The 27,052-nt window shown below is 39.0% G+C and overlaps 1 protein-coding gene across 19 annotated transcripts in view; it reads right to left on the bottom strand.

The window, feature by feature from the left end:
- The window catches only part of PUM1 (pumilio RNA binding family member 1), a 128,001-nt gene that overhangs the window by 83,896 nt on the left and 17,053 nt on the right, over positions 1 to 27,052 (bottom strand). For all 19 annotated transcript variants that reach the window (XM_019938254.3, XM_019938261.3, XM_019938256.3 and 16 more), the window contains one exon: positions 7,867 to 7,935. In XM_019938254.3, coding sequence (XP_019793813.1) covers positions 7,867 to 7,935 — 69 coding nt within the window. The remainder of the gene's footprint in view (positions 1 to 7,866; positions 7,936 to 27,052) is intronic.

Raw genomic sequence — 27,052 nt, 5'->3', positions numbered from 1 at the left:
GGTAGCTCTTAAATTTTAGGACCACCACAAATTAGACTGAATTGCAAACAGTTCTTTAATTGATGACTACTGTTAAACTTAAAAATGCACTCTGGGGAATTCCCTGGCGGTCCAATGGTTAAGACTCCATGCTTCCACTGCAGGGGGGCACGGGTTCGATCCCTGGTTGGGGAACTAAGATCCCGAGTGCTGCGAGGTGTGGCCAAAGAAAAGAAAACAAAACAAACAAACAAAAAAACCAAAAACGCACTGTCTTCAAAGGAGCACAGGGGTTTCCCAGTGTTCTTTACCACACAAAAAACACAATCACTGTTAACAACTTCATCCTTGAAACTAAACACACAGAAGACGTTGGTTGTTCTTTCAGAAAGCATGCCCTTCAAAAATAAAAAATTCAGAGATACTGTTAGCACCTCAAGCTCCATGAATATTTTGTGGTAAATTAACCTGGGGCAAGCGCCACACTAATCCCTTCTCCACTGCACATCCCTTCCTGAAGCCACTGAAAGTAAAGTTTTCCTTATACCTTCCCGCTTCAAGTTATTAGAACAGAGCCAAAAGAAGTTTCTTTTCTCTGATATCTTCATAAAACTTCATGAACAGTAAACTATGTTCAGAAAATGAAGATATTCCCCAGGTGAACTAGGCTTTTCTGCACGATATAGAAAAGGCATGTAAGGAAACAGAAGACAATGTCATCCCGGCCACCTTTAAGTTCCCTATAAATAATGTCATTTGTTTTTATCAAAGTATAAATTACATGGTTTGATCTATAACATAACCATATTAAAGTTATACTAGGTCTAGACTTTAAATAATTATATAAATGATTCCTTGCAATAGTACCTGAGAGCTCAGTGTGTAAAAGATAAGCCTCCAGAACACTTAGGAAATCTGTAAAGTTCATGAATAAAACCATGAAAACATCTAGATTGCTTCATGATCTACCCCCTTCATATTCCCAAAGCAGGAAGCAAACAGCTCAATTAAGAGAGGATAAAGAGTCCTTTGCCTCAAGATGGGACCAAACACTGAAACCCACCCACACATCCAGTCAGCCTCAGGGTATTTTTAATTATTAAATTGACGAGAAGTGTCTTAGTATGCCAGATATGGACAGGTTCCCTCTTTCATGTGTTCCAGGAGTGGAAAATTTCACAGATGTGCATGTATATCACAGACGTGCATGTATACAAGGAAGACCAACACAGAAAATAAACTATTTCTTCTACACATTTTGCTATAATGAGGACCACAGAATGCATAATTAATTAAGAGACAATGAATTAATTTTGGTGTTCTGGTTCCTCATCAGCAAAACAAAAGTAAACAAGAGAGAATTACACACAACATAGTTTAATACAAGCTTGAACAAGAAATATAATAACAGCAATTCCAATTTTCTAAACACCATTATGTCTGGTTGTATATACATGAGAATATTTCCATGCCCCAGCAGATGGCCCAGAGGAAGTGTCCTATGATTACAACTACATTAAATAAAAGATCCTTTATAATAAATGCCTTTATATAAGATTCAACTTGGATAACAGCATTGCTGACATGCTATTCATCCTATGTACTCTTCATAAAATAATTACTGAATAATTCAAAAATGTAAAGATTTGCAGAGAAGACTGAATAAATGCTTTTCAGTTTTGTCCGCTCCCCATCCTCCCCTTCACACCCCCACATCCCTGAGGGTGGAAAAGTAATAGGGATAGAGAATACAGGCAATATTAACTGAATTGAACTGAGGTCCCTTGGGGGGAACTTCTGATGTAAAAGAGAAAATAAAGAGGGATCCATACTTAGAAAAAAATATTTACTGGTACACGATTTATTCAACACAATATATTAGGCAGCCACTGTTTACAAAGTACATATTAGCTGAAGCCCCTGCCCTCAGAAAACTTATGTGCAAGGAAATAGAAAACATTTACACAAATCACTATATATAAAATAAATTAGGGCCATAAGAATTATATAAATAAATAATGTGCTACTGAATTCCCCTCTGTAGCTTCTGGTTGGTGAGAGCAAGAAAGCTTTCATAGATGAGCTGATAACTGAAGCTGGACTTTTGCGTACTGGGTAGGCTCTGGACATGCAGAAATGAACAGTAGAAAAGCTCAGGATCTGAGTGATAGAGATCTGGGTTTAAACAGCTGGCTCATGATCATGTTAACCTCTATAATCCTGTTTGCCCAGTATATAAAGGACATCCTAATATTGCTGGACCACTGTGAAGACAATAATGTATATGTGATTAGTACAGTACCTGGAAAATCATATATGTTCAATAGACTGCAGCTATTATTATTTCTGAGCCTAATGAAATAGAACTTGATGTCAATCCACATCTTGACAGTTACAATCTTAGGTGGAGTCACTTGACCTTAGAACTCACTTCCCTCATGTAAAAATAGTCGTGTCTCTCAAAAATCTGTTGGGAGATTCACATAGGTAATGAAATCAATGCCAAAGTGTTTTGAAAAGTGTTAATGTATTACTGTAGTTAATTAGCTTACTTTCAAATAAAGCATACTGATGTGGATAAAAAGAATAAAAACATTTTAGACAAAGGAGGATAAAAGGGAAGAAATTTAATGAAGACAGATTAAGCAGCATGTGGATCAGCTATTTCCTGATGCAGAGAAGCATGTTTTACTGCATTCAAACATTCCAAGATAGCTTAACGTATACAGGGTTAAGTCCACCCATTCTTCCCAGTGTAGGACAGAAGGCAGATATTGGAATGCATGGGGTTCGACACAGGTCTCAAAGTGACAGGACAGAACTGGGCACCAGGTTCTAAATGTCAGATGCACCCATGTTCTCAGGGTTAGAAGATACCTTCTTATCATCTTCTTCAAAACGCCCAATCCTAATCCCAAAACTATTATGAGATCCCAGGAACTTCCTAAACAAGACTCATAAAAAGGTCACTTCACCTCTAACATGGTCATTAACCTAATAAAGGAAAGTTATTAACTTTCTCCATAACACTTGGCCTGGCTAGCTATGTCTTCTCTAAAGGAACCATTTCATTTTAATAACAAGATGTCAAAAATGCCCAACAACCAAATGGTATTAATACAAAGTTAATGGAACTAGGCAGCTTTTACCATTCCTATGCATACTCAAAAGCTGCATTTTGGGGGGAAAAGGATGTGTTACACTGCTTGGCCAGATATTTTTATAATGCACCACAGGCTCTATTTATTTTTCATCCTTTCTGCAAGAAAGGCTGCATGATCTTGCTAGCAGACAACACATCTCCTTTCCAAAATTCAACCCAGTTTAGAGTCAACTGAGTTACTCTTATGGGACCCTAACTGCAAGGAATTTACAGTGTGAGGTTAGCCCCTCTAGGGCTGTGGATCATAAAAGTACTTTTAGGGCTTCCCTGGTGGCACAGTGGTTGAGAGTCCACCTGCCGATGCAGGGAACACAGGTTCGTGCCCCGGTCCGGGAGGATCCCACATGCCGCGGAGCAGCTGGGCCCGTGAGCCATGGCCACTGAGCCTGCGCTCCGCAACGGGAGAGGCCACAACAGTGAGAGGCCCACGTACCGCAAAAAAAAAAAAAAGTACTTTTAGCTACCCAAAAGCCTCCAATTCTGTGAGCCATCATGCCATGATGGAAAGATGTGGACTTGGTATCCACATTAGGCTCCTACTTGTCCCGATTTCACAATTACCACCCTATGAGCCCTGATGGACAGACACTTCAATGTCTTATGTAGCTGCACAGTGAATGAGTCACTTAGAGAATCCAATGAAAACTTACAGAACCTCTACATCACACTCTAAAAAAACACATCTTTTAGATACCCTCTGGCATATCCTAGGAAAAGGAGAACTAGTCCTATTTTCTATCTTTTTAAAGCTAGAAATAAGGGCAAACTCCAAGAATCTTAGACTTAAAAGGGTCCTGGAAAACTATCTAGTCCAACATGTGTGTCTTATGGATGAAAAAAAGCAAAGTCCAAAGAAGATGAATGCCTGAGGAAAGGCCAAAAGCGGTGGCATCAGGGTTCTCATCAAGTGAGCTCTTCACCCCATCAAGTTATACCTTTCTTTGGGTTAAGAGCTCTCCAAATCATTGTCGAATTCCTTCCTCTACAAGCCATTCTGCTCTCACACTTACAGGCAGAAATCCTATGTAATGTCTAATGAGAACCTGCAGCTATGTTTTAAATACATCTCACCTTACTCTACTTCCAGGAACGTGGTAGGATTCATTATCACTCTACATACAGATGCACCTTCCAGATTTCATTCCTCAGGTTTACAAACGTGTTTGTAAAAAAGCATAGAAAGCTTTTCTATGCTTCAGTTTTCTAAAACAAAGATGAAGGGCCACATACCTAAATACATTCCATTTATTCCAGAAATAATCACTGTTATTTTAATGTCCCTGAACGCTGTCAGGTTTACTACATGTAAAACATTAAGGACTCTTAAAAAAAGTTCTTTGGTTTTTAAAAGTGAGAAAACCAATTATTCAGAATAAGGTGGCTTTTCTGTCAAAGACTCTCAAAGTACTTTCAAACGAGAACCACTATCCTCTTTGCAAATGCTTTTTCAGGACGTAAAATAAATAAGTCATGCAAGACCATAAACCAACCAAGGCAGAAACAGAACCCAGAAACATCAGGTCAATGAGCCTTCCTCAGTACTACAAAGACACACTCTTGAATACTCAACTAACAGAAATAATCTGTGCCTTTAAACTTTTCAGGACTGGACTTAAAGTTGAATGAAAGGGGCTGCTAGCAAGGAGAGTGAATGAAATATTTGAAAATAATTTGTAGCCCTAAGCCTAAGACATTTTCCTATCTTCCTTTTTATGTTGACTTTTTAGAACAGGAGGTAAGTAAAGCACTTGTAGAGTGTCCTTCAGCTAAGAACAGCTAGCTGTACTTCAGACAACCAGCAAGGTTTGAAGGCAAAGTTTTAAGTAGTCACCTCTGAGCAAGATTTCTAAGAAACACTATCTAGCAAAGTGACTCCAGGAGTCTAGCACTGGCTTTGATAAGGAAAAAAAAAAGTTGCAAGAGCCAGGCAGCACTAACTTTACTAGAAATCAATTACTTTGAATCGAGGCAATTCTCTTTGAACTCTAAAGATTCACAAACTCTTGAACATAGGTATCATCTGCCCTAATGGGGACTCTCACACAAGCACACAGACACACACAAATACAAATAAAATAACTGCAGCAAAAAAATACTGTGCCTGGCTTTATAAATCCATGCAATTTACTTGCAATTTTAGTTTTTATATGGGTAAACACTACATTTACACACATCCCCTCCCAGAGATGCTTTATTGTTTAAAGGGAAGTAAATTTAATGACGTTAAACTAATTAGAAACTATGCTTTTTTATTTTATTATAAAAGCTAGCTTTCTTCATCTCTCTTTTGTGCCCATCTCCCTTGTATCTCTGCAAAAAACATTCCCCCAACCTATACCTATGTGAATCCTAACTAAACTAGAGGACGTTTCCCAAGTCCTATACCTCCATCCAAGTAATCACAAACTACTCCTGCCAATACTGATCACTCTCTTCTCAAAACAGGAACCATACAAAGAAACGCAGTGAACTCTTTCTGTTGTCATGTGTATTCACTCCTTCCTCAACTAGCTAAAGAAAGAGTTCCTTGAATACAAAAACCTCACTCCATACTTAACTTAGTTGTCCCCTTTGTGCCTGGACACTGGGTTATGCTTTCAAAAAATAACTTCAGTTAAGTGTATTTTGGAAGGGAAGTGTATTTAGCGTTTTTTAAAATCCTTCCCCAAATATCAACTGTTATAAAGCTTACTAAAATGAGATTTTTACCATCAATTATTTTATAAGTATTGGTTTCATTTACTCTGAGGGCACGTGCTTTGGAGAGGTAGCCAGGTCAGAGTCCCAGCTCCATCACTTTCTAGATGTGTGACCCTGAGCAAAATTTTTCCTTATCTGGGTAACAGAACCATCCTGAGAGAGTTACTGATGAGATAATGCATACAAACCTCTTAGCATCTGCCTAATAGATGGTCAACAAATGGTAGCTATTATTATTACTTTGTTAATAATAAGGAAAGAAGAGTGACACTGCATTACTGTTGGAATGTACTTTGTTTAGTTATTTACATATGCCAACACCTAGCTCTGACGAATTACATACAAACATCAAAAAATGACATCTCTAACAAAAATAAGGAGGTGCGGTCTGGAGACCTTGTGGGGAAGGGATATTTTTGGAAGAAGAAAATGATTTTTTAAATATTTTTGTTGTTAATTTAAATAAAATTCACTTTCTGTTCACTCTTCTTCAATTAAGTTAAGTCTTTAAAGATTATGAAGTGTTACAAAACAGTAACAGGGCATTATTTTTATACTGTGTAACTAATTTTAAAAAACTGGGCTTAGAGTGGACCAGGTTAGAACCACAGGAGTGCGGAAGCAGATGAATGCAGTTTCCCCATCTATAATTAATATGACACATCTGTTAACTTTCTGTTCAAACTGTGCTCCAGAAATTTAGTAAGAAAATCACTTACTCAATAACCAGATAGGGTTTATTGATGTGCACTGTTTCATTAATATTAGGCAGGCACAGGAAACATAAGAACACCTACCAATCTGTTCTTCAAGGTCTAGAGGAAACACAAAAACAGGCCAAAACCCCATGAACCCAAGATAATAGGACACTCGACTCTGACCACAAGATGATTCAGAAAAGTTGGAAACAAAATCTTATAACCAAGGAAGCAAGAATCTTAGGATCAAAACACAAAGACTTTAACTAATGCCCAGCCACAATGGTAGTAAATGAATATTTGTTATAAATCAGGAAATTATCTTAATTTTGAGTCCTTGGAACCTAGAACAGTGCCTGGATCAAAGAATATTGGCTAAATCAAAGAACAAATGTATTTAATGAATAGTATAAAAGAGAATCCAGAATACAGCTATTCTCCCTCCTTTAAAACATTAAAATAGATATGGGGGCTTTTAAATATTAGATATACAAAATATAAAACAGAAGAAAAAACCTAAGGCTACTTCTCCAGAACAAAAAAAATCACAAGCAAATGCCCCCAGTTTGTGAACCTGTGACATCTTCAGCCATTAATTCAACCTGTATGTTCTACCTATCACCAATACACTCTTATTGTCAACATCTAGAAGCACCAGAAACCTGCTACACTTGATTTATATTCCTCTTTCTTTTAGAATTATGGCAATCTTCACTATCAATATAATGGATGGTAAATTTTGTTTCTGCAAATTTTAAACATTACAAACAAACCAAAATTCTTATTTCTAAATTCTATCTACATAAGGGATGACTGGCTCAGGCCTCAACCTTCTGGAATTATTTCACCAGAAATCTAACAATTCCCTCTTCACAATGGAAGTCTAAACAACTTCCTCAAAAATAACACTGCTCTAAAAATAGGTTATCAACATATTCTGACTAGCATCCAATCTAAAACTCCCTTCCACTGCAAAAGAACCTAACAACTGGAAAATGAGCCAAAGGTTAAGGACATTTTATGCATATAAAACTATTTTGTAAAATTTTAACACCTCAATTTACAACTGACTGGTTAAGATAATATTAATTTGTGCTCACATTTTGGTTTTGTTTTATTTTTAAGACATTAGGCTAAAGTTAACATTCTTCTTATAATGAGATTGTTTTGGCAAAATTCTGCAATATCCCACTCCTATCATGAGGATGGCAACAAGGAAAAGCAAGCACATACTTCTGGAGACTAGATTCGGACACATTTGATGAAAGACAGCTCCAACCTTCTCTTAAAAACAGGCCCACTTTTCTGGCACACCAATTCACTTACCTCTCCCATCGCTCTTCCCTCCAGAGCAAGTGCTTGAAAATCGTGATTCAGCTCATCCATAGAACGTACCTATTGTTTAGAATAGAGGAGGGAATAATTCCAAGTTAGCATCTTGAATTTTACATACACATTAACACAACTGAAAAGCTTTTCTATGTTTACTTTCAGATATTGACAAGACAATAACAATAATCAAGTGACTGAGATTAAACATTCACTTACCTTTAACCATCAGCGTTCAGCAATGACCCCTGCTTTCTCCCCTCCCATTCCCTTTTGTTTTCAAACATGAAAAACACATAATGCAGAAAAAGAAAAAGCAAATTCCATCACACAAGAATTACAGTAGGGACTTCCCTGGTGATCCAGAGGTTAAGAATCCACCTTCCAATGCAGGGGATGCGGGTTCGATCCCTGGTTGGGGAACTAAGATCCCACATGCCATGGGGGCAACTAAGCCTGCGTGCTCTAGAGCCCACACGCCACAACTAGAGAGCCCACATGCTGCCACTACTGAGCCCGCGTGCTGCAACTAAGACCCAACGCAGCCAAATAAATAAATAGATAGATAAATAAATAAGGAAGCAGAGTCTTTAAAAAAGAGAGGGAGAGAATTACTGTAGCTGTATTTCATACATTTTGACTTAATAAGTAAAGATCAACATGTTGAAAAGCAATAATGTATGTAGATGATTATGTGACCTAAACCTTGCTGCTGACTCAAAGACCACAGTCCTTATGAAAACTGACTCAGACCACAGTCCTTGTGAAAACAGTTAAGTACAAATTAGGGGATTCATTTGATCCAAGCCAGTATTTCTTTGATAAACCTCAGGTTGAAAGGCGCTACAAACTATATAATGGAGTGCCCCCAACATTTCTCCATATTGGAATATCTCTGGGGGCTCCTAGTATCTGAAAACCAGAAGAAATAAAAAATAGCACATATCACAATGATCTCTTCAAACTTCACTTATCATTAAATGTACTACCCACATCATAACAATCTTTCTAGACTTCAATTAACTCATCTCCAAGGTCATTACTACAAGGTAATATTTAAGAGCAAGAATGAAGTGTGGAATAGATTACGCAAAACAGTCATAATTCAAAAACCCTTTACTGTCCAACAGTCTACTGGTCCTCTCAGTTATGAGCAACAAGTCACCTTTGCTGCCTGAGGCTAGAGTAATGTCCCTTGTTTATTAAAGAGGAAGGTTATTCTTTTTCTTTTTTTAACACCTTTATTAGAGTATAATGGCCTTACAATGGTGTGTTAGTTTCTGCTGTATAACAAAGTGAATCAGCTATACATATACATATATCCCCATATCTACTCCCTCTTGCATCTCCCTCCCACACTCCCTATCCCACCCCTCTAGGTGGTCACAAAGCACAGAGCTGATCTCCCTGTGCTACACGACTGCTTCCCACTAGCTATCTATTTTACATTTGGTAGTGTATATATGTCCACGCTACTCTCTCACTTCGTCCCAGCTTACCCTTCCCCCTCCCCATGTCCTCAAGTCCATTCTCTACATCTGTGTCTTTATTCCTGTCCTGCCCTAGGTTCTTCAGAACCATTTTTTTTCTTTAGATTCCATATATATGCGTTAGCATGCGGTATTTGTTTTTCTTTCTGACTTACTTCACTCTGTATGACAGACTCTAGGTCCATCCACATCACTACAAATAACTCAATTTCATTTCTTTTTATGGCTGAGTAATATAAAGAGGAAAGCTATTCTGCCTACCTGAGAAAGACTGCTGATTGTCTGAAGCAGGACTTTCTCAAACCCCCTAATCCAATCATCACTACCTCCAAATGTATGTGAACAATTTCTAGCAGTGGATAAATGCAAAGAGAGTCAAACTAGGGACAGGCAGGGAGAGGGTAGAGTATGGAGCACGAACCTGAATACAGCTGGGGGAACCAATTTAAGGATTTTATTAACATGCTGACTGAATACCACCCCAATAATCTTAATTTGACTGAACTGTCACCACATAAAAATACAGTCGCATTGTTTTATTTTTTTTTAATTTATTTATTTTATTTTGTTCGCTGTGTTGGGTCTTCTTTGCTGTGCATGGGCTTTCTCTAGTTGTGGCGAGTGGAGGCTACTCTTCGTTGCAGCGCGGGCTTCTCATTGCAGTGTCTTCTCTTTTTGCAGAGCACGGGCTCTAGGAGCACAGGCTCAGTAGTTGTGGCACGCGGGCTCTAGAGCACAGGCTCAGTAGCTGTGGTGCTCAGGCTTAGTTGCTCCATGGCATGTGGGATCTTCCTGGACCAGGGTTCGAATCTGAAGGCGATTCATAATCACTGCACCACCAGGGAAGCCCGGGTCACGTTGTTTTAAATTACACATTTTCAAAACCCAGAGCTGACACTATGCTACAAATGATACACCGTGTCACTAAGATGTAACAGCTTTGGGATGCTTGACAAAAATGTAAATTTATAAAATTCAAAATGACACTAAATTTAAGCCATATGAGAACAAAGACATAGAGATAAGGCCTGTTACTGTGGTAAAACAGTTTCAAAGGGCCTTGAAACAGAAGCTAGGCTCACAGTACAAGGCGTTTACATTATTTCACTAAGCACACTGAATAAGCTCCTAAACTACAGGTGGTAAAGGAGGGGAGGGGAGATGAGGACAGCATCTTAGCTAAACTCTACAAACGTCAGATAAAATCATTTTGAACCTTCAGGCCAGAGTTAACATTTACAAAGCATGTAAATTAAACACATGAAGTTCTACATCTAGCTTTTTCTGTGGAATCTAAACATGCATTTAACTAGATGCTAGGCGTTTCTTGAAAATCCAAAAACCTACAAATAGTTTTAACCAAGAATGTTGGAATTCTATTTATATTTCCCAAGAAAAAAGTAGGAGTGGCTACAAAAATGAAAAAAATAAAATAGGAATGGTAAGGGAAGGCAGAGAACATGCAATATGCATATTTATGTAATCATTACAACAATCTCACAGTAATTATTCCCATTTGAGAGATTAGAACTGAGCCTCACAGAAATGCCTTCCCCAACCACTGTTGAGTAGGGAAGAGTGTTTAGATGGCATTTCCAGGATCTAAATCCAGATGTTCCAATTCAAAGTGCAATGTCCTTTCTATGTTATCAAGCTGCCTCCAGGGCAGCCACAGGAAGTTTCCACCCCCAGATAGAACTGCCTTCACAGCTTTTGCTGTGGGCTTTGATGAGTCAGCTCTCTTGGTCTTCTTGCCTTTGCTTTCCACTGTCTCCTCCACCTACCTTCAAAATTTGCCCATCCTTCCCTCACAGCAATTTCCATCCCTTTCTATACTGCCTTCCCACCCACCCGTCATTCTCTCTCCTACCACGTTTTATTTGCTGGCTCGCTCACCCTCTCAGGTCTCCTCACCCTCTCTTTATCTTCAGCTCTCTGTTCACCTCCTCCAGCTCTCCCTCTTCCAGGGTGTGTCTCTCTCTGCCCCACATGCAAGGTGAACCACTACTCCTCCTACCTCCTATAGACAACGAGAATGGAGCCTTTGCTAGTACAGAAACTCCATTTTAAACCATTTACCCACAGTTGAGTAGACAAGATAAACCAAGTCACTCTCACAAAAGTGTTTTTAACTAGTCAGGAACTTATTGTTTATAATGGGAGCTATACCTGATATGGTCATCAACACCAGGCAGACTCTCAACAAAATTCTTCCTAGGAAACAAAACTAATGATCAGAAGAAGACGCTCAGGAATCAAGAAAAATCAAATGATGAAAACAGACGACTGTAAGAAACTTCTTGGGCAGGTAACAGAAACCTTTTCTATCATAAAGGAGAAAAGCTGGCTGTAAATTATAATCAAAGAAAATGCTCCCATCAGGACAGAACTATCTTTTCAAGTTCTTGTACTCCGACACCTCCCCCTCTTTCTCTAGTATTCAATTTGAGTGAAGGGTTAATGTTAATTTCTACTACGACTTACTAATTCCATCTTCACTTTTGCTAAATGTCTGTAAGGCTTCCTGCCTTCCACTAAATAACCTATCACCTCTGGTTTCACAAAACTATTTCCTATTTTTCTCTGTGGGCTACTTGACAGCTGCCCATCTCACACCCATCCAGGACTTTCTCTACTGAGGTCCCACCCCATAAAAGCATCTCTTACTCCCTTTACTGAAGAGGCAAAGTGAGAAAACCACGTTAGTGTCTGACCTACCTCATATTTCCTCACTTCATCCCACCCAAGAATATCATCTGTACAAATGACCTAGCTTCTGAGTTTCCTTTCCATTTCCCAGATACCAGAACTTCCTTTTGTAAGCTTCAACACCTGTCATCTTCTTCTAACATAGATCTTGTCCTAACTAGAATCATAATTTTGCAAATTAAGTTGGTGTTTTACCGCATAGGAAGTTATAAAATCAAAACAGATAAACCCGGAACTATACATCACATTTGAAAAATTACGCAAAAGCATCACTTTACAAATCATTAAGAATGATATTCTAAAGTGCATTCCTTGAGAAGCCCTACTTACCATACCCAACATCCCATACACTTATCAGAATCAATGAATGATATACACTTCACTATTTCCATCTGTAAAACTGAGATAACACTGGCTACTTTATACGTTTACTATGAAGACTAAATGAGGGACTTCCCTGGTGGCACAGTAGTTGAGAATCCTCCTGCCAATGCAGGGGACACGGGCTCGAGCCCTGGTCCAGGAAGATCCCACATGCCACGGAGCAACTAAGCCGGTGCACTGCAACTACTGAGCCTGCGCTCTAGAGCCCACAAGCCACAACTACTGAAGCCCACGTGCCTAGGCCCATGCTCCACAACAAGAGAAGCCACCACAATGAGAAGTCACCGCAATGAGAAGCCCGCGCATCGCAACAAAGAGTAGCCCCCACTCACCGCAACTAGAGAAAGCCCGCGCGCAGCAACAAGGACCCAATGCAGCCATAAATAAATAAATTCATTAAAAAATATATTAAATGAGACATGTCCAATACCTAGTAGGCATTTATTCAACTATATCCATCTCACAGCTTATTCTCTTTAAGGTACTGAAATGTCCCCATACATCCATCTCTTCTTTCCCTATCCTCGGTTAGCAAAGGGTAGGTTTTGGTCATTCCAGGGAGGTGAGCCTCTCTCTATATAGGTCAGCATTTTCATAATCAATATTAGAAGTACCTAGATCACACAAACGTCTAACTTACTTTCTAAAACTTAGCATTTCAAAGTACAACCATTTTTCTCTCTTCTCAATTCCCAGCTAATCCTCAATTCAGAGAAACTTCCATTCTAATCCATTCAGAAACTTCCAACATATAAAAATAAAAATCATCACTAGTTCAAGCTCATGTTTTTTCCGTTCTCATAAGAAAAAAAAAAACATCTCAATAAAGTCACCTTCTCAAATTCCTTCATTCCCTGACTTCCATACCACTATGATCTCCTGGTTCTCCTCCTACTTCTCTATTCAGATTTTTGTCTTTTGGCCAGCCAACATCGCAGTCAAGGAAAAAAAAAAAACCCACTGAAACTCAGACTTGGGTATAAAGGAATCCAAATTGAAGGAGTTAATGATCCAAATATGTAACAAATTACATTTATCAGATTTTCAAGCAGATACATATTACTGAACATTAAATCTCAAAGAACAAAGCGGTTACCATGGTGGTCCATGCAGTCCAATATAAAAGACCTAAAAAAGAAGCAACTTTTGACAGCATTCTGGCTCAGTTCTTGGCTTTACTTTACTAGCATTCCTGCCCTTGGATTGCTGTCACTTAACTGCTCAGGGTGTCTTTACAATGAATGTCCCCTCACTTGAGCTAATTTGGCCACTTCTCTGTTGATTGTATACAAGAACCAAACTCAAACACAATAGGTACCACTAAGTTGGTATTTATGAAATCACACTGGAAGTCTATATTTTAAAACAGTAATCAGAGCTATGTAGTGCACTTGGAAAAATAAAGTTCAACAAAGCAACACTTTTTTGAATATTTTCTGTAACAGACCTATTTCAAGACACCTGCCTAGAAAGGGCAATTTTGTGATTCCCACCACCTCTGGCCACAAACAACTATAACAAAAGTATTCTCCTAAATGGCCAAACCCCTAGTACCTGAAGAGAAGTGATAAACTGACCTAATCAGATACTTCTCCTTAGCATTCAGGCCAGATAGCAATGGAGAGATAAAGTGAAATTCCCTAAACACTTGGCAGTTGTAGCTGTCATTTTGGGTCAAGTATAACCCGGTGAATAAGCAGTAGATGGTCAACACAAAGAAGAGAAAGAATGTGCTGAAAAAAATCAGAGACAAGACACTATGGAACCCCTATGGAAACAGAAAAGCCTCCTAGTGCCCAGGAGGCCCACATATATATTTCCTGCTCTGGGGTTCAGAGAGAATCCCTGGTGTTCCTTCATTTAATGCCCTGAATTTTTGCCAAGCAGAAAAGACTTCTATACCTTGAGACTAAAACTGCCTTTACTAGAATATTTATTTCCTCAACCACTGAATCTCAGTTCTCAGGCATTTTTCTCCTCCACACCTTTGTTCCCCTGGAGGATTTTTTGCAAAGGCAAGCCTAGATCACGATGGCTCCATTTCACTAACATAGATCCAGAACAATACAAGCAGAAGAGCTGGTGCCAAGAACCATTACAAGAAGGGGATACCAGAGAGAAAAAGCCAGCAAATGCAGGAGAAACTTGAGCAATGAGAAGAAATGGAATACGAGGATTAACCTAATCTGAATTTAATCATTAATGGAAAAACATTTAATAAGTCTGTTCTACACCATCTTCTGCTTTCTTGTATCTGTATTATAAATAATAACAACGAATATTTACTGAGACTTACTTTGTGCCAGGTCCTGTCCTATAAAAATCTTTATATGCTGTATGATCTCTTTAATATTCGTAACAATTTGAAAATGCAGGTACTCTTATCCCCATTTTGTGAGAAAAGCAAAAAGTTATCACATTCCTCTAATAAAATATAAATAAATCAACATTCTTCTTGATTACTGGGAAAAAACAAAAACAAAAGACTACTCTTTAAGCTTAGGAGGAGGCAAACCCTACTACGTGATCTTATTTATTCACTGTTAATAGCAACACTAAATACCAGCATTTGCTGAGTTTTCAAGGCACTGTACTGCAAAATAGACATTATTCCATTTTATAGATGAGGATCAAGGTTCAGAGGCATGATCTGTCTAAAGTCATATAGCAGATAAAGATCAGAAGTGGAATTCAAATTCAGCTCTCTATCCCCTTTACTAGCACTTCTTTCTGTTCTCATCAAAGATAAGCACAAGGGCTCCAGGACACCTGGCTTAAACAGCTGTTGTTCTGGAAACTGATTACTACACTGGTTTTTTTTCTAATTCTATTTATTTATTTGTTTATTTTATTTTTGGTTGCATGTTGGGTCTTCGACACTGCTCGTGGGTTCTCTCCAGTTGCAGCGAGCGGAGGCCACTCCTCGCCGTGGTGAGTGGGCTTCCCAACGCGGTGGCCTCTCCCGTTGCGGAGCACGGGCTCCAGGGGCACCGGCTTCAGCAGTTGTGGCACGCGGGGTCAGCAGCTGCGCCATAGGGGCTCAGCTGCTCCGCAGCACGTGGAGTCCTCCCGGACCAGGGCCCAAACCCGCGTCCCCGGCATTGGCAGGCGGACTCTTAACCACTGTGCCACCAGGGAAGCCCTACATTATTTTTATACAGGAGGAAAATGAAGTCACCACAGCAGCCAGGATTAGGCTGAACTTCCATTTTTTTTTATTATTATGTATCATTAAAAAACTGCTACTACCTTGGACTTCCTTAGTGACGCAATGGTTAAGAATCCACCTGCCGGGCTTCCCTGGTGGCGCAGTGGTTGATAGTCCGCCTGTCGATGCAGGGGACACGGGTTCGTGCCCCGGTCCGGGAAGATTCCACATGCCGCAAAGCAGCTAGGCCCGTGAGCCATGGCCGCTGAGCCTGTGCGTCCGGAGCCTGTGCTCCACAACGGGAGAGGCCACAACAGTGAGAGGGCCCGCGTACCGCAAAAAAAAAAAAGGAATCCGCCTGCCAATGCAGGGTACATGGGTTCAAGCCCTGGTCCGGGAAGATCCCACATGCCATGGAGCAACTAAGCCTGCGCGCCACAACTACTGAGCCTGCGCTCTAGAGCCCGCTAGCCACAACTGCTGAGCCCGCATGCCACAACTACTGAAGCCTGCATGCCTTGAGACCATGCTCCGCAACAAGAGAAGCCACTGCAATGAGAAGCCCAGGCACCACAACGAGGAGGAGCCCCTGCTCGGCACAACTACAGAAAGCCTGTGAGCAGCAATTAAGACCTAACGCAGCCAAAAGTAAATAAGTAAACAAATTTATTTAAAAAAAACTGCTACTACCTTTAGCAATTAAATACCATTGAAGTTCCAAATTATATAATGTGTTGATGGCATTCAGCTAGTATAGTTAACAGACCCAAGTGATAAACTGTAAGTTACCAAAATTGATTTGCTACCATACTACCATAATACATACACCTCACGGAAATGTCAGCACTTCATAAACATAAAAGAAAACAATTTATAAAGTAAAAAGAATAAATAATATTTTCAGAAGCAGTTAATAAAGCCTATGATACTAGTGACCTTTAACTACAAAAACCTCACAATTGCTGGTTCTGACGGTCTTCATCTTAATTTCACCAATCATGATCAAGCTGAAATCAGTAAGGAGAGCAAGGCCATTTTAACTGGAGAGAGAAACTGTCTAATTGATATGGAAGAACCTAATAAGTGTAAAACTTAAGATAATGATAAATCTTATCTCCACTTGTCTGGAAACTACTACCTGTAGCAATCTGTCTGAATGGTATACTCCTGACTTCCAAAAGAACAAATTCCAAAAGCATGAAAGAGACTCCTACACAACTACTATTATAGATCACACTTACAACAAAAAATGGTTATTTGCAATAGAGGATACATCAAGGGTCTTCATTAGCAGTAAAAGTTTCATTCTGAAATACCAATCTCAAAAGATGACATATGGAAAAAGCAAAAAAACTAAATCAAGAATGTTCACCAGAAGTTCTTAAATCGAGTTGTGGCAAATGTGTATCAGGCTCTTTTCAAACAATGAAACCAAATTTAATATATTTGCCATCATTGGAATCTTACCAGCACAGTGTAAGAATCTATGTAAATAATGTGAAAATAACAAATATTTGTCCACAAAAAAAGACACAGAATTTGCTTTTCCAAACTTTTACTAATATTAAATTTTTTCAGATTCACTTTGTCATCCCTGTGCTCTCTAATGGACATGTAATAGTAGGCATAAAAGGCTTGTAAGAATTTTTACCATAAGAACAGTCTGTGAAAGAAAACAAATTATGGGCCTCCACAGCCACTGATATAAATTTTCTACAAATTGTAAGACAGTGAATATTTTTTAATAGATGTACAACTTAGACTACCAGTGAAAACAACAATTGTGAAAAGTAAGTGGAAGAACTATCAACTACAAGGCATGCCTACAGTGGTAGTCTCTGCGGATTGATTCGGGGGTGAGAGGGCGACTACTTATATAAAGCCTGCTTCTCTAGTTAATCTGTTCTCCCTTTTCGACAGACTAGGAGTGGAGAAATTTACAATGAAGTTCAAAGACCATGATACAGGTGTCTTACTGCCTTCTCAACTACTGAAATAACATCTACTAAGTAGCAAAACTGCACTTTAGCAATAGTGCCATGGCAGTTTGTCTTATCTCCCTAAAAGTAAACCCCACAGTATTAAAAACATGACAGGCATTACATACAAATATTTGTAACGTGAGAAACTACCCTCAATCTTCGGAGTGACAAAATAGCAGAAACATGACTTCCACAGCCAGCTTCTTTAAAATGATCCTTATCTTGTTTAAAAGAACACATTGTCATGCTTTTTCGAGCTTTTCAAGAAAGAAATTTGACAATATGCATCAAGTTTTATAAACGTTCATGCCTTTTGATCCAGTAATTCTACTTCTAGGAATTTAGCCTAAGCAAATAACCAGAAATATGGGCAAAGATTTGTTATCGAATATCTTCATCGTGGCACTGTGATGTGAAAAGTGGTTTGAGGGACTTCCCTGGTGGTCCAGTAGTTAAGATGCTGCGCTTCCAATGCAGGGGGCGCAGGTTTGAACCCTGGTTGGGGAACTAAGATCCCACATGCCACATGGCCAAAAAAATAAGAAAAAAATAGCAAAATATTTTTTAAAAGTGTACAATAAGCACCTTTGCTTATAAAGCTTACTCATTTTTTTTTTTTTTGCGGTATGCGGGCCTTTCACTGTTGTGGCCTCTCCCGCTGCGGAGCACAGGCTCCGGACGCGCAGGCTCAGTGGCCATGGCTCACGGGCCTAGTCGCTCCGCAGCATGTGGGATCTTCCCGGACCGGGGCACAAACCCGTGTCCCCTGCATCGGCAGAAGACTCTCAACCACTGCGCCACCAGGGAAGCCCAAGCTTATTCTTTATTTTAGTTGATTAAGATGTTTCTAGAAGAGGATTATTGGTTTGAAAGGTAATAATATATTAAAGACTTCATAAATGTTAAATTTAGTTTCAGAAGCTTCTTTCTGATTTTTTTTCATTGACATTATAGAAAACGTAGAAACTACTGATGAAGTTTTAGGTTAACATTTGAGTATATTACCTTCCAGTCTTATTTTGTGTATGTCTCTATATGGAAATATACACATATCATTTTATGTATGTAGATTTGTGGCCTATTATAGAATCCTTACACATAAACGTATTCTCTAAGATTTTAAAAAATGTTTTAAGTAGCTACATAAAATTCTGTAAATGAATATATGCTGTATTTAATAATTCCTGCTGTATTTAAACTTTTTCAAACCACTTTTTTTAAAATAAATTTTTATTTTACTTTATTTATTTATTTATTTACTTATTTATTTGGCTGCATCGGGTCTTAGTTGTGGCGTGCAGGATCTTCGTTGAGGCATGTGGGATTTTTTGGTTGCAGCGCATGGGCTCTTCATTGTGGTGCGCAGGCTTCTCTCTAATTGTGGAGTGCGTGTTTTCTCTTCTCTAGTTGTGGTGCGCATGTTTTCTCTTCTCTAGTTGTGGTGCGCAGGCCCCAGGGTGTTTGGGCTCAGCAGTTGTGGCTCGCGGGCTTAGTTGCCCTGTGGCATGTGGGATCTTAGTTCCCCTGTGGCATGTGGGATCTTAGTTCCCCCACCAGGGATCGAACTCGCGTCCCCTGTATTGGAAGGAAGATTCTTAACCAGTTTAATCCTTGGTGGGGAACTAAGATCCTGCAAGCTGCCATACGAAGTACTGATACATGCTACAATGTGCATGAACCTTAAAAACATGCTAAGTGAAAGAAGCCAGACACAAAAGGCCACATATTATGTGATTCCATTTATATGAAATATCCAAAACAAACAAATGTAGAGAAACAAGAATAGGTTTTTGTTTGCCAGGGACTTAGGAAAGGGGGAAATTGACAATGACTACTAATGAGTCCAGGGTTTCTTCTGGGAGTGCTAAAAATGTTCTAGTGTTAGAAAGCGTGATGGTTGCATAGCACTATAAAAACACTAAAAACCACCAAATTGTAAACTTAAGGGTAAACTTTATGGTATGTGAATAATATCTTAGTAAAGCTGTTATTTAAAAATAGGAGAGGCTTCCCTGGTGGTGCAGTGGCTAAGAATGCCTGCCAATGCAGCGGACACAGGTTCGAGCCCTGCTCTGGGAAGATCCCACATGCCGCAGAGCAACTAAGCCCATGCACCTCAACTACTGAGCCTGCGCTCTAGAGCCCACCAACCACAACTACTGAGCCCATGCGCTGCATCTACTGAAGCCCATCCTCTAGAGCCCGTGCTCAGCAACAAGACAAGCCCGCGCACCGCAACTAAGAGTAGCCCCCATTCCCCACAACTAGAGAAAGCCTGCGTGCAGCAACAAAGACCAAACACAGCCAAAAATAATAAATAAAAATAAATAAATTTTTAAAAATAAAATAAATCTTTTTTTAATAAATAAAAATAGGAGATGGCGAACACTTTCTGTAACATGTCAAATAACAAATAATACAGGCTGGGACTTCCCTGGTGGTCCATTGTGGTGCGCAGGCTTCTCTCTAATTGTGGAGTGCATGTTTTCTCTTCTCTAGTTGTGGTGCGCATGTTTTCTCTTCTCTAGTTGTGGTGCGCATGTTTTCTCTTCTCTAGTTGTGGTGCGCAGGCCCCAGGGTGTTTGGGCTCAGTAGTTGTGGGTAGCCCGCAAAGCGTCTTTGTCAGGTATTCTTTGTTTTTATTTTCAACTACACATTTAAAAATGTAAAAACCATTCTTAGCTCAAGAGCCATACATAAACAGGCAGCAAGCTAGATTTGGCAGGGAGGCCATAGTTTGCCAAACCTGGTTTAAAAATAAGCCATTCCTAAAATGTTTACAAGGGAATGTGTGCTAAGTTAACGCTGATCCAAAAACTAAGCAAAGCTCTCTTATCAAACTTATAAATGGAGCTTCCACAAATGTTATTGGATAAAGGGAACACAGGGAAACATATCAAACAGAATTTAGTACTTTTATTAATAATTAAGATCACATATTGGGTTGGCCAAAAGGTTCATTCGGTTTTTCTGTAAGATGGCTCTAGTAGCACTTAGCTGTCTTTAACTTCATTCGAAACAATTTTGTTAGATTGTATGTGACAGCTGTCATATCAGCGTGCATTTAAAAAAAGACTTATCGGGCTTCCCTGGTGGTGCAGTGGTTGAGAGTCCGCCTGCCGATGCAGGGGACAAGGGTCCGTGCCCCAGCTCGGGAAGATCCCACATGCTGCGGAGCGGCTGGGCCCCTGAGCCATGGCCGCTGAGCCTGCGCGTCCGGAGACTGTGCTCCACAACAGGAGAGGCCACAACAGTGAGAGGCCCGCGTACCGCAAAAAAGAAAAAAAAAAAAAAGACATCAAAATTGGTGAATTTTTGTGTAGCCATTTTCATACTGAAGCTGGAAGAAAAAAGCAACATTTTCAGCATACTATGCTTTGTTATTTCAAGAAAGGTAAAAATGCAACTGAAACGCAAAAGAAGATCACACAGTGTATGGAGCAAGGGCTGTGACTGATCAAAAGTGTCAAAAGTGGTTTGCGGGATTTCCCTGGTGGTCCAGTGGTTAAGAATCCGCCTTCCAATGCAGGGGACTCGGGTTCAATCCCTGGTCAGGGAACTAAGATCCCATGTGCCACGGGGCAACTAAGCCCGAGAACCACAACTACTGAGGCCGCAAGCCACAACTACCGAGCCCGTGCGCTCTGGAGCCCGCACGCACCTCAATGAAAGATCCCACATGCTTCAACAAAGATCCTGCATGCTGCAACTAAGACCCAACACAGTCAAATAATTTTTTTTTTAAAGTGGTTTGAGGGGCTTCCCTGGTGGTGCAGTGGTTAAGAATCCACCTGCCAATGCAGGGAACACGGGTTCAAGCCCTGGTCCGGGAAGATGCCACATGCCGCGGAGCAACTAAGCCCAGGCGCCACAACTACTGAGCCTGCGCTCTAGAGCCCGCGAGCCACAACTACTGTGCCCGCGGGCCACAACTACTGAAACCCATGCGCCTAGAGCCCGTGCTCTGCAACAAGAGAAGCCACCGCAATGAGAAGCCCGCACACCTTAACTAAGAGTAACCCCCACTCACCAGAACTAGAGAAAGCCTGCACGCAGCAACGAAGACCCAACACAGCCAAAACTTAATTAATTAATTAATTTTTAAAAAGTGGTTTGCAAAGTTTTGTGCTGGAGATTTCTTGCTGGACGATGCTCCACAGTCGGGTAGACCAGTTGAAGTTGATAGTGATCAAATCGAAACATTAACTGAGAACAATCAACGTTATACCACTCAGGAAATAGCCGACATACTCAAGATACCCAAATCAAGCGTTGAAAATCATTTGCACTACCTTGGTTATGTGAATCGCTTTCATCTTTGGGTTCCACATAAGTTAAGCCAAAGAAACCTTCTTGACCATATTTCCGCATACAATTCTCTACTGAAACATAACGAAAACGTTCTGTTTTTAAAACAAATTGTGACGGGCAATGAAGAGTGGATACTGTACAATAATGTGGAACGGAAGAGATCACAGGGCAAGCAAAATAAACCACCAACAACCACACCAAAGGCCGGTCTTCATCCAAAGACAGTGATGTTGCGCATATGGTGGGATTGGAAGCGAGTCCTCTATTATGAGCTCCTTCCAGAAAACCAAACGATTAATTCCAACAAGTACTGCTCCCAATTAGACCAACTGAAAGCAGCACTCGATGAAAAGCATCCAGAATTAGTCAACAGAAAACGCATAATCTTCCATCAGGATAACAAAAGACCGCATGTTTCTTTGATGACCAGGCAAAAACTGTTACAGCTTGGCTGGGAAGTTCTGATTCATCCGCTGTATTCACCAGACATTTCACCTCTGGATTTCCATTTATTTAGGTCTTTACAAAATCCTCTTAATGGAGCACCTGGAACAGTTCTTTGCTCAAAAAGATAAAAAGTTGTGGGAAGATGGAATTATGAAGTTGTCTGAAAAATGGCAGAAGGTAGTGGAACAAAAGGGTGAATACGTTGTTCAACAAAGTTCTTGGTGAAAATGAAAAACGTGTCTTTCATTTCTACTTAAAAGCCAAAGGCACTTTTTGGCCAACCCAATAAAACTAAGACAAGAATTAAAAACCATATTAAAAAATAAAGATAGCTGCTCACATATTAGAAGAAGTTGAACACCATTAGCCATCAGGGAAATACAGATTAAAACCACAATGAGATATCATTACGTATGTATCAGAATGGCTAAAATAAAAAACAGTAATACCACCAAATGCCGTTGAGCGCACAGAAAAATTGTATTATTCAAACATTACTGGTCCAGAAAACAACTCGGCCGTTTCTTTATAAACTAGACATGCAACTACCATTATTACCTAGCAACTGGACTCCTCGGCTTTTATCTGATGTTCACACAAAAACCTGCACATGAATGTTCACAGCAGCTTCATTTACAATAACTAAAAACTGGAATCAGCCCAGATGTCCTTCAACGGGTTAAACAAACTATGGTGCATCTGCACCATGCACACTATGCAGCAATAAAAAGGAATGGCCTACCACAGGCAACAAGTTGGATGAGACTCCAGAAAAGTATGCATAGCAAAAAAGGCCAGTCCCCACCAAAGGCTATATGTATGGTATGACTCCATTTATATGACTTTTTTGAAATGACAAAATTGTAGAAATGGAGAATAGGATAGATTAGTGGTTGGGGGGAGGCCCCCCCAACCCCTGCAAAGGGAAAGGGGGTGTGTAAAAAGGGCTACTCAAGGGTCCCTTGTTGTTTTGGAACTATTCAGTACTTTGTGGTGGTTAAGTATATGAACCTATACAGATGGTAAAATTATATTGAACTTCGTACACACACACACACACACACACACACACACACACACACACACACCCCCAAATGAGTACAAGTAAAACTGGAGATGTGAATAGGACTGGATGGATTTTAACGTCAATAACCTAACTGTGATGCTATACTACACAATGTTACCTACAAAGGTTATACTGTAAAATGGGGAAATAGAGGAACGTATACAAAGGATCTCTCTGTATTATTTCTTACAACTGCAGGAATCAACAAATAACTAAGTCAAAATTTTAATTTAAAGAAAGATGACTGCTATGAAGAAACAATGAAGACGCGACTTAAAATGATGGTTCCCAAGCACGAAAACTAAAATAATCAAATATACAACCAAAGGAACCTTTCTCAAGCTACAAAACTATGCAGCTCTCACCCACATAGCACACAAAAATCACATCCTGACCAAACTACCCTAAATTTGGAGAATTCAAAAAAAAATAGAACTTACCCTTGGTTCTCTAAAACACTACCCGCCAAAGACAATAAAATGAGATCTACCGTCAATGGCCCGAAGATTTTTATGTCCTGACACAATTGTCTTTCATGTATAAAGGCTATAAGAACACAATATACAAAAGAAGTAATAAAATACGACACCCACACGTCACCTTTCAAGCAATGACTGTATCAAGCACTCCAGCCAACCAAGACAACTAAAATTAAGCACACAAAAATGGATAAACTGTCATACAACTATTTAATGGGATACTACTAATTAAAAGGATCCATTTATTGTTATATATAACATGGATTCTCAAATGTAGTATGCTAAGTGAAAGAAACCAGATTCAAAAGCTACATACACTTACAGTGTATATATATATATATATATATATATATGACATTTTGGAAAAGACAAAACTATAGGGACAAAAAACGGATTAGTGGTTACCAGTTGCTGGGAATGGAGGTAAGAGCTGACTATGAAGGGGCTCCAGAGAATCTGGGGAAGCGTGAAAACTTTTGTATCTTGGCATCCGGTGGCAGGGTCTGGGGAAGGGGCGGCAGGTGCCATGTTGGGCTGCAAAGGTGGCAAGAAGAAGCCCCTGAAGCAGCCCAAGAAGCAAGCCAAGGAGATGGACAAGAAAGGTAAGGCATTCAAGCAGAAACAAAGAGGAGCAAGGCCACGGGAAAGGCCTCCTGGCCACAGGTGGAATTAAGAAGTCTGGCAAAAAGTAATGTTCCTTGTGCCTGAGGCAATGATGATCCTTAATTCCATTCCTGTTTAAACATCTGAATTAAACATCTGGATTCCCTGCCATCACATCTCTGCCACCTACAGCTAGAATCAAGTGTTGTCTTGGAACCCATGGTACATTTAAGAATAAACGTTTGTTAAAAAAAAAAAGTTTATAACTCGACTGTGGTGATTACAAGGATATACGCATTTGTCAAAATCTACAGAAGTGTATATGCTAAAATATTAGTGAATTTCACTGTATGCAAAATTATATCTTAAAAATGAGGGAAAAAATAATTACACAAGAGGTAGAATATAGCATTATAAAGACTAACAGTATTATTCCCATTCTAAGAACAGAGGTGAAGAAAATAATCTAAACTACAAGTATTGATAAACAAAAATGTTCATTACAACACTACCAACATTAGTAAAAATTAGAAACCTAAATGATCAATATTAAGACATTATTACAGAAAAGAATGAGGTCACTACACAGAGTAGAATGTGGTATAACCTTAAAATTATCTATGGAAATAATCTATCATAAAAAAAATTTTGATATGTTAGACCCCCCCAAAAAAAGATAGAAAACTATAATCACAGAAATGTTTTTATTTTATCTCAATTGTTTCACAAAAGATTTCGAGTGACTTAGAAAATCATATAACTTCCACTAGTGAGAAAATTAAGGCAAAGGGAAAATGAAGAGCCTACTTTATAAACTGTATGCAATTAAGTCCTATATACTTATTATAAATGAGCCATAAATTTAGTTCTAACCTCTCGTTAATGGTTAACCAAAACAGAGAAATGATTAATAAAAACTCATACTTCCCATCAAACTTTTAAAAAAGCACAGCTCAAGAAATTATTATCCTTGTTATTAGAGATGCGATGATTTACATTTTTTTAAGTTTTGAATAAAAACACTAGATGGACATGTTACAAAAGGTAAACTAACAGATTCTTAAGATTGAATTATAGTTGGGGGTTGGTTGGGTTTTCGTTTGTTTCTAGGGTGTTTTTATTTTTATAATTTTATAATTATCTATACTTTCCGAAATGTTTACAATGAGCATTTACTGATTTTTAGAATTCAAAAATACTTACAAGTCATTATTTTTAATGGAGGGAAAAAAACATTGTATTTGATTTTTAAATCACTGTTTATTAGGATACAGAGTATGGAATTAGGCCATGGAAAGAGTCCTTAGTTCACTTACAATATTAAGAAACAAAATTACATTCGTCACCAATAGAAATGACTCTTGTTTTAACATATGTGCAAAAGTAGTTGATATATTTCTAGATGTAACCGAAATAAACTCTAGTGTGGTAACAAAGGTGATCTATATTATTAATCTAACATTTCTCAAGTTTGAACAGTTATTACAGTTACAATGTAAATAGTTGGCGTAGGAGATAGGAGCTCCCTTATCTAAAAGGTCTTCTGCCCAGGGAACCTAGTAAATGTCTTCCTCCATTCAGCAGCCTGGAAGCTAACCCTCACTCCTCCTTTGTTTCAACATTCTATTGTTTGTAGTATGTCAGGGAACAGGAATTCTCAATGAGTAAGTCTATCCAGATAAATCACTGCAACATAATTAAAGAGGGCAGCTACCAAACACATCAAATAGCTCATTCTGGACTTCATGAGCCTGAGAGAGAACATAATACATAAATCCAAAACTGTATCTGTGGGAGAAAATATTTTAATAGAATTCTATCTCTTCTGAATTAAAAAAAAGCTAAAGATGTACTAATCAAGATATCAGTGATTCTTAACCAAGAGACAGAATACAAGGGAGGAGGCAGAGCTTAACAAACTTCTTATATTATATACACTGGTATGTATTTTGTGTGGTTTGTTTAATTCTTTACAGAATTCCACCTAATGTTATGCAAATAGTAAACCTTCATTTGCTCTTTTTTGAGAACAGCTACTATCTTTAGTTTCTTACCCTGTTTGTATTACTGTGAGATCATGAACCATGGAAGTTTTCCCTCTTGGGGTTGAGAGGTACTTCAGGTATAACAAATTTATTAGGTTTTAACTTGGAGACTGTGGGTGCTGTAGAATAATATTTGAAATTGGATTTAAAAAAAATCAAAACATGTTTTTATTTCCTACATTAAAAATAATGGCTTTTAGGAAATTTTGAACTCTAAAAACAATAAATCCTCACCGTAAACAGTTTGGAAAGTAGGGACAGCAAATTACAAAATGGCAAATGAAGGCTATTAAGAAAATTAAATCAGGGAAGGGAGACAGAGTTGCAATTAAAATAATGTTCACAGAAAGCCTCACTGAGAAGGTAACATTTAAGCAAAGGACTGGAAGGAGGTAAAGGAGCAACTTTCATAGACATCTGAGACAGGAGCACTCAAGCAAATGGAACTGCAAGTCAAAACCTTGGGAGATGGGGCATGCCTGTGATTCTAGAAATAACAAAAATTGCTTTAATATCATT

Source organism: Tursiops truncatus, chromosome 1 (genome assembly GCF_011762595.2).
Source record: "Tursiops truncatus isolate mTurTru1 chromosome 1, mTurTru1.mat.Y, whole genome shotgun sequence".
Lineage (NCBI taxonomy): Eukaryota > Metazoa > Chordata > Mammalia > Artiodactyla > Delphinidae > Tursiops > Tursiops truncatus.
This window is presented reverse-complemented; position numbering and strand designations above follow the sequence as displayed.